General features: G+C 40.5%; 1 protein-coding gene across 1 annotated transcript in view; it reads right to left on the bottom strand.

Annotated features, from left to right (window-relative positions):
• Positions 1–490: 490 nt before the first annotated feature.
• The window catches only part of LZTR1 (leucine zipper like post translational regulator 1), a 52797-nt gene continuing 43971 nt past the window's right edge, over positions 491–9316 (bottom strand). Inside the window, exon 20 of the mRNA XM_084853699.1 lies at positions 491–7661. Coding sequence (XP_084709825.1) covers positions 7545–7661 — 117 coding nt within the window. The 3' untranslated portion in view covers positions 491–7544. The remainder of the gene's footprint in view (positions 7662–9316) is intronic.

Raw genomic sequence — 9316 nt, 5'->3', positions numbered from 1 at the left:
TAGAGGAGTGCAGACTGGATGCCTACGTGGCAAGGTAAGGTTTTGATTTTGTTTTTTATACTTTTTCCAGACATGTGCATTTCCGTTTCGAGCATCATGCCCATGAAAATCCCAAAGGCATATGAGATAATTCACCAACTGTCATAACCCAGGTGGAGGTGCCCCAATCTATGCTACCATCAATGATGAATCCATTTTAAAAGGAGGCCTAGTTAAGAGCATGCAACACCAGTGCCCTTATGGCAAAATACAACATTCCATTTCCCCAGTTGCTGCCACTGTTACTGACTTTGGGGTATTAGGTTCCAGGGGCAATTCTCCTTGGGCAAGGCCATGCCAATGGGTCATTCAGTTACTTGCATATCTTTCAAATAGTTTGGCAGCTTCTTTGAGGGGGCAAAGACAGTTTGGGACAGGTGTCATCTCCTCATTCCTCCCTTTCTCCTAATGTAGATACAATGCCTTCTAACATATATGCCATGTTCCAAAGTCAGTTAACACCAAAGCCATTTATTCATCATCTTAATGAACCTTACATTACACATATCAGAACAAAGACTGACTAAAGCCAATGACATAAAATATTACTTGGTATCAGTACAAGCCTGACCAAAAGTGATATGGTCCCAACAAGACAGATCTATTGGAGGAATGTAAATGAGAGTTAATGTACCGTAAAAAGGGCTCCAATTGTCTGGTTGGGAGACAGAGCTTGGGCAGGACCATTTGTGTAGTATCTAAGTTGCCTAGCATGGCAAGAGGATCTTGGCTGGTCTTCCTTACACACTGCCATAATGAAAAAAAGAACATGAGCAAAATGAGCGAGCAAAAAAGCTGAGGATTGCAGGTAGCTTTATAGTAAAATGAAACGAGATAATAGAGGGACAATTTCTTGAAGCATACTTAACAAGTGTTGCATGGTTTTATACAGAAAGGTTGTTTTGTCCATTCTGCTGGTATGAGGAAAAAAGGCACTACCTTCAGCTGAATTCTAATCTCTTCCGCTATTTAGTATTTTGTGTCACCAGAATGACCTCACATTTATCGTATAAATATGGCATAGCTATTTTTTAAACTCAGACAAGGGACTTGTCAGTACACGCATAGAAGACAGATCTCCCAAAATACAAGTTATCATGCTGCTTTCCGGAATCAAAGAACCTTAAGACAAATTATTAGTATTTCTTTCATTTCTATACAGCCCAATAGCCTCCCTCTGGGCAGTTCTCAAGAGACTTAAATTAGTGAGACCCATGGATATATGGAATATGCAATTCCACTTCTAAATAATATGAATGTGCCCTACCACTATATATTTAGTATTTGTGCTTTGGTTAATAAGAATTTCCTTCACATTAACAAATAAAATGAGAGCACTAGTATAGTCAAACACATGTAAACAGCCTTCAACAGAGATCCTGATCAGTATTGTTGTTGTTCAGTTGTTAAGTCGTGTCCGACTCTTCGTGACCCCATGGACCATAGCATGCCAGGCCTTCCTGTCCTCTGCTCTCTCCCGGACTGTGCTCAAGTTCATATTCATTGCATCGGTGATGCTATCTAGCCATCTCATCCTCTGCCGTCCCCTTCTCCTTTTGCCTTCAATCTTTCCCAGCATCAGGGTCTTTTCCAGTGAGTTTTCTCTTTGCATTAGGTGGCCAAAATATTTGAGCTTCAGCTTCAGTATCTGTCCTTCCAATGAGCACTCAGGGTTGATTTCCTTTAGGATGGACTGATTTGACCTCCTTGTAGTTCAGGGGACATGTAAGAGTCTTCTCCACAGTTCAAAAGCATCAATTCTTCGGCGCTCAGCCTTTCTTATAGTCCAGCTCTCACAGCCATACATTACTACTGGGAAAACCATAGCTTTGATTACCTTTGTCGACAAGGTGATGTCTCTGCTTCTTATGCTGTCTAGGTGTGCCATGGCCTTCCTCCCAAGGAGCAAGCGTCTTTTAATTTCATGGTACAGTCACCGTCCGCGGTGATCTTGGAGCCCAAGAAAGTAAAATCTGTCACTGCTTCCATTTCTTTCCCTTCTATATGCCAGGAAGTGATAGGGCCAGATGCCATGATCTTAGTTTTTTTAATGTTGAGTTTCAAGCTTTTGCACTCTCCACTTTCACCCTCAACAAGAGGCTCTTTAGATCCTCTTCACTTTCTGCCAGTAGGGTGGTATCGTATGCGTATCTGAGGTTGTTGATAATTTTCCTGGCAATCTTAATTCCAACCTGTGATTCATCCAACCTGGCGTTTCTCATGATGTACCCTGCATATAAATTAAATAAGCAGGGCGACAATATACAGCCTTGTCGTACTCCATTCCCAATTTGGAACCAATCGGTTGTTCCATGTCCGGTTCTCACCGCTGCTTCTTGACCCTTGTATAGGTTTCTCAGGAGACATGTAAGGTGGTCTGGTACTCCCATCACTTTAAGAATTTGCCACAGTTTGTTGTGATCCACACAATCAAAGGCTTTAGCATAGTCAATGAAGCAGAAATAGACATTTTTCTGGAATTCTCTTGCTTTCTCCATGATGCAGCGAATGTTGGCGATTTGCTCTCTAGTTCCTCTGCCTCTTCGAAACCCAGCTTGTACTTCTGGTAGTTCTTGGTTCACATGCTGCTGAAGTCTAGCTTGTAGGAGTTTGAGCATAACCTTGCTGGCATGTGAAATGAGCTCAATTGTACGGTAGTTTGAACACTCTTTGGCGTTGCCCTTCTTTGGCACTGGAATGTAAACTGACCTTTTCCAGTCTTGTGGCCACTGCTGAGTGTTCCAAATTTGTTGGCATATTGAGTGCAGCACTTTAACAGCATCATCTTTTAGAATTTTAAATAGCTCAGCTGGAATACTGTCATCTCGCTAGCTTTGTTGTTAGTAATGCTTCCTAAGGCCCACTTGACTTCACTCTCGAGGATGTCTGGCTCAAGTTCAGTGACCGCACTATCATGGCTATCAGGGGCATTCAGATCTTTCCTGTATAGTTCTTCTGTGTATTCTTGCCACCTCTTCTTAATCTCATCTGCTTCTGTTAGGTCCCTGCCTTCTTTGTCCTTTATCATGCCCGTCTTTGCACAAAACGTTCCCTTGAGATCTCCGATTTTCTTGAAAAAATCTCTAGTCTTTCCCATTTTATCGTTTTCCTCGATTTCTTTGCATTGTTCATTTAAGAAGGCCTTCTTGTCTCTCCTGGCAATTCTCTGGAAATCTGCATTCAGTTGGATATATCTTCCCCTTTCTCTCTTGCTTTTCGCTTCCCTTCTTTCCTCAGCTACTTGTCAAGCCTCATCAGACAGCCACTTGGCTTTCTTGCATTTCTTTTTCTTTGGGATGGATTGAGTTGCTGCCTCCTGAACAATGTTACGGACCTCCGTCCATAGTTCCTCAGGCCCTCTGTCTATCAGGTCTAATCCCTTAAATCTATTCCTCACCTCCACTGTGTATTCATCAGGGATATGATTTAGGTCATACCTGAATGGTTTAGTGGTTTTCCCTACGTTCTTCAATTTAAGCCAGAATTTTGCAATAAGAAGCTCATGATCTGAACCACAGTCAGCTCCAGGTCTTGTTTTTACTGACTGTATAGAGCTTCTCCATCTTTGGCTGCAAAGGACATAATCAATCTGGTTTCGATATTGACCATCTGGTGATGTCCATGTGTAGAGTCGCCTCTTGTGCTGTTGGAAGAGAGCGTTTGCTATGATCAGTGTGTTCTCTTGGCAAAACTCTATTAGCTTTTGTCCTGCTTCATTTTGTACACCAAGACCATGCCTGCCTGTTATCCCGGTGATTTCTTGACTCCCTACTTTAGCATTCCAAGCCCCTATGATGAAGGGGACATCTTTTTTTGGTGTTAGTTCTAGAAGGTGTTGTAGGTCTTCATAGAACCGATCAACCTCAGCTTCTTCGGCCTCAGTGGTTGGGGCATAGACTTGAATTACTGTGATGTTGAATGGTTTGCCTTGGATTCGTACTGAGATCATTCTATTGTTTTTGAGATTGTACCCCAATATTGCTTTTCCCACCCTTTTGTTGACTATGAGTGCTACTCCATTTCTTCTAAGGGATTCTTGCCCACAGTAGTAGATATAATGGTCACCTGAATTAAATTCGCCCATGCCTGTCCATTTTAGTTCGCTGATTCCCAAGATGTCGATGTTCAATCTTGCCGTCTCATGTTTGACCACCTCCAGCTTACCTTGATTCATTGATCTTACATTCCAGGTTCCTAAACAATATTGTTCTTTACAGCATCGGACTTTCTTTTCATCACCAGACACATCCACAGCTGAGTGTCCTTTCGGCTTTGGCCCAGCTGCTTCACTCTTTCTGGCACTACTTGGAAATTCCGTCTGCTCTTCCCCAGTAGAATATTGGACACCTTCTGACCTGAGGGGCTCATCTTCCGGTGTCATATCTTTTAGCCTTGTGATCCGTTCCATGAGGTTTTCTTGGCAAGAATACTGGAGTGGGTTGCCATTTCTTTCTCCAGTGGGCCACATTTTGTCAGAACTCTCCACCGTGACCTGTCCATCTTGGGTGGCCCTGCACGGCATAGCTTATGGCTTCACTGAGTTACGCAAGCCCCTTCACCACAACAAGGCAGTATTATTTGGAGCTAAAGCTTACTCCCAAGCATGGATGTTTACAATCAAGGCATAACAGAAAATCACAGGGCTGGAAGGAATCAGAAGATTAGTCAAATCCAAACCTCATAGATCAGCCATCCACAGACCAATCCAGACATTCCAGGCCATGTTTTTGCCGCAACCAGAATGCAGGCACAAACAAGTTACACCAAACTAAGGAGCAAGCAGCGAAGATAGCTCTGGATCGTACAAGGTTCTTTGAGCATAACCTGTTTTGGTAAGCAAAAAGAACTTGCATTCAGGCTAATTATGAGAACTACCAGTAGAGATGTTGAATAATACTTCTATTCCTATTATGAAATTGAAGCATTGTGTATGACAGCTCCAAATATCACTTTAAAATTTATCATCATTGACTCATCTGGAGATTCAAATGCAAAGAGCTGCATGCGCTAGGGAAAATCCGTTATCTCCACTGCATCAGGACACTGCATTATCTGACTATTGTCTGTGGACTTGTCTATAACATAGGGTCAGCACTGTACACCAGTATTAAGTATATGCTTTGCTAAAATAATGGCTTCAGTTGGATTATATGCAAAATCTCAAATACAGTTTGCGAAAAACAGTGACTTGGCACCAAGACATCAGCTCAATATTACTAAAGTGAAAAGATGTACAATTTAAATGGGATGCATGATTAGAAAGTAGAACGTGAACTAAATGGTAATTGAAAAGTATAATTAGCCATTTTACAGTCTTTGTGTTACACAAACCAATCCTGTTGATTTATACTTCCCCCTCCTAATATCTGAAAGATTCAAAATTAGATTATATAGGCACAGAATTCATCTGATTAGTTATGAGATATTTTAAGAACAAACATGTACTAAATAAACATGGCCCATCCTTCATCCAAAAGAGGTTTTCCACCCCTGGTCTAGAAGATTAACATGATAACCCCAACTAACAACTCCTTACAAGAGCCCTGGCAACTGCTATAGCAGTGCAACCACCAACTTAAATTCAGATGCTCAGAACATAATTACCTAAGGGCACAATCTTATTAGGGTAGGTGGCTGCCTCCAAACTCGGAGGCGACTGCCTATACAATGCAGGGCAGGAGCAGTGCAGAGGGTATCTTCCCCTCTGCGCTTCAGCCGCCCCGCATTTGCAGCTAGACAGCTGATTTCGGCTGTCTAGCTGTGAGAAGTTGGAGTGGGGGGACGGACACTGGATGACAAATAGGAAGCGTCGTAAAGGCACATCTGCCCTCCCTACCCCGCCCAGGAGCACCTCGTTTTTGCCGCTCTGCGCTCCACTTACGAGTGCAGAGCCGATCCGCACTGGAGGGGGTGGAGGTCGGTTTTCAGGGAACCGACCTATCCTATGGCCGTCTAGCCACTGACTAGCGGCCATAGGATTGCACCCTAAAACACCTAAATCCTTTTATGCTATCTTGTTTTTTTATTTAGTACCTATATGTTATCTGAAAACTGGTAAATAAAAACAGATTTGTAAAAAATTATGAAATGTTACTCAGAATTCTTTCACTAAATTTAAAGTTTTTATATAAAAGTCAAAGCTTGTATGCTACTTTACCAACAGAAATGATCCCATGAAGGATATCACTTCACCTAGCTTGTCTCATTCTCTGGCAGCAACACGTTAACAGCATGAATCTAGAGATCAAATACGAGGGTAGTGAGCTGCACTCATATGGAAATGTTTTATTCTTTTCATAATACTCCAGTTCTAATTGTCACATGTCAGTGCTCCAGGGGTTATTTCTCCAATCTGACATGCCTATCCATGTCTCTGTAACTAAAACCTAAATTGAACTTTTTATTAATCCCTAAAATATATCCTTTTAGTTAACTGAAATATCTATTTTATTCAGATAATTAAAAACACACACAGCACAAAAAGTACAGAAGAAGTCACACAAAAACAACTCGGCAATTCAACGATAACCTCTTGTTTGGAAATGTTTAAGTTACTATTGATACAGATTTTTTTTTTTTACTCTTGCAGACAGACATCTTTTATTCTACCAATTTCTATGTGAATCTTTCAAGCTACACTGAAAACTTAACTGTGCAAAATGTCAGGAATTAATGCTCCCTAATTAAAAAAAGATGTTGACGATTTCTGAGAGTACTCCACATTCCATATGCGTTTATATTTCTTTGACACTGTACTTTCTAGGAGATGTATTAAATCTAACTATAAACAGACATACACCAAAAGGGATGACAACTCAGTGTTTAGAAAAGAGTCTTTGGCGTCATCTACTTAGAGATGCTGGGAAAGGAAGAACATTAACTATTAGGCGAATATATGCTGGATGCACATTGTCAACAGATGCTCTATGTAGTGACTTGTTACACTGCTGGAGAAGAACACCATTTTGGCTGCTCCACTGCATTCATTGTTACCTGAAACCATCCACAGCAGGCAGTGAGAGGGTTTCTTCAGCTTCTGTCTCAATCGCCCTGATTATAAGGAATTATGGCAGGGAGCAGAAGGATACAGATGGGAAAAGGAAGCAATTTTTATATGCTGTAATAAAACCATCTTGCGGTGGTTCAAATTTAGTGATGATGTTCTCAGTGGCAACGAATCAAAGATGCATTACTAATATTCATCAATAATTATGCAAACATTTCCTTGCTTGATTAATCGAGCTTGATTACTAGTAGCCGCCATGTGCCCAGGAGATGCCTTATCATCTCTTCTTTGCATGCTGACATCAGAATCATGTTCAAATTTATCTTTAGAAAGCCAAACTCATGAAGTACCACCCCACATTCAGAGGTTTCTATGCTTTATGAGAACATTTCCACCAAGTCAGCACTGAATGAAATAAAAGATTAGAGATAAACTGATGGTACATGTAGGAAAAGTGCAATCTCTTGAAGAAAAAGTGCAAGATGTAGTACAGGAAATCTTAGATATCTGAGCCAAGCTCAGCACATTGCTTGTCCGATATATGATTTGCTAATGATTCTATGATGTCAAGTAGGAGAGGCTGACTGAGGGACCGAAGATTTGGCAACTTGGAGACCTTCAAGGGGGAAAAGAGAAAAACATTTAGTTATCACTATGATTTCAGCCATATCTGAAACAAACACAATAAATAAATTCATATACACTAAAGGCACCATTATATACTACTAGTATAATATGCCACACTGCAAAGTTTTAAGGGGTGGGGGGAATGAGAACAGTTGTCGTGTTTACACAGTCTATTTAAAAAAGCAAAGCAATTTAAAATGTATGATTATAAGAGCACTTGAACAAGATTTGTAATGACTACCGTTCAGGTTCACTGTATTGCATTTGTACAAGGAATCTGTTTGTTTTTTTATGCTAGATTCAACCCAAGAACTCTATTTGAAATACTACATTTAATTCATTCAAAAAAGGTACATGTAAGAACACTACAGGAACACAGTAAGCTGCCTAATACTGAGTCACACCCTTGGTCCATCTAGCCCAATATTGCTGACACTGATTGGCAGCGGCTCTCCTGGGTTTCAGGCAGGATTCTTTCCTCGCCCTATAAGCATATGCTCTGCCACTGAGCTATGGCTGCTCCCTTACACTATGCACTGTGTACCAGTATATGCCTATGTACACCAGTTGCTGGGAAACACGAGTGAGAGGGTAATGGTGCACTCATGTCCTGCTTGTGGGTTTCTCGTGGGTGGCTGACTGGCCATTGTGTGAACAGAATGCTGGACTAGATGGACCTTGGTCAGAACCAGCACAGCTCTTCTTATGTTAATAACTAAAAGAATTGTTAAACACAAAATACCCACTTGGAACCAAAATACAGGTCCCATTTTTCTTTTAAAATTAAGCATCCATCCCATTTTTCAAATATATCCTCCCCACACACACACACTTCTGGAAGAAATTCTAAAACTGCGTCACCTGCAACCAGAGTTTTAAAGAGCACTGCACTCACAGTAGAAGAGAACATTAATATCTTCTGAAACTCTGACCTTATTTTGATCACTCTAATCTGTACATTCTTAATTGAAGCAGAAAAGAACCCATATTCCTTTATTCCAAAAGCAAAAATGAAAATTGCAGCATCAAAAGCATGTTGCTTTTTAGTTTGTATCATTCTTTAATGTTTCTTCCTAAAATTGCGGGGGTAGATATAAGCAGTAAAACATTCTGCATCTCTCACTGAAATCACAAGAAATTTATAATGGCCTCTTGACTATAAGGTGTCACTAGTTTCATCCACTAAGTTATGTATCAAGGAAAAATAAAGCTATTCACTATTTATAGCTTTTTTACTCATATACAAAAATTCTACTGCAGGAGCCTATTATACCCTCAGTACAGATACTTGACTTTACAAACAAGTGAAATGGGGACAATAGCATTATCAAGGGATATCAGAGTAGTGCTGTTAACTTTAGTAGAAATCTGCCATGCATCAAGAGGAAAAGGGTATGGCATTGGATGGTTAATCTTTGCCTCACAGAAGTATCAGAATGTAAGCTCCACAAAAATTATGTATTAATTATTTAATACTAAATGTACTTAGAACTATTATACTTTGATTAACCTTTTGTACACATCCATAAGGCTTTATCAAATCAGTATTTTATTTCTTTTTTAAAGCAAAACTGGTCTAAGCTGGAAACAGAAACCTAACAAAATGTCATCACACAAGCAGGTTCAGTAATGATGAGGGGGCGG

The sequence above is a fragment of the Heloderma suspectum genome, chromosome 4 (genome assembly GCF_057233095.1).
Source record: "Heloderma suspectum isolate Gila_16-S chromosome 4, 16-S_ref, whole genome shotgun sequence".
NCBI classification, from domain to species: Eukaryota; Metazoa; Chordata; class Lepidosauria; order Squamata; family Helodermatidae; genus Heloderma; species Heloderma suspectum.
Note: the sequence above shows the minus strand (reverse complement) of the source record. Positions and strands in the feature narration are given on the sequence as shown.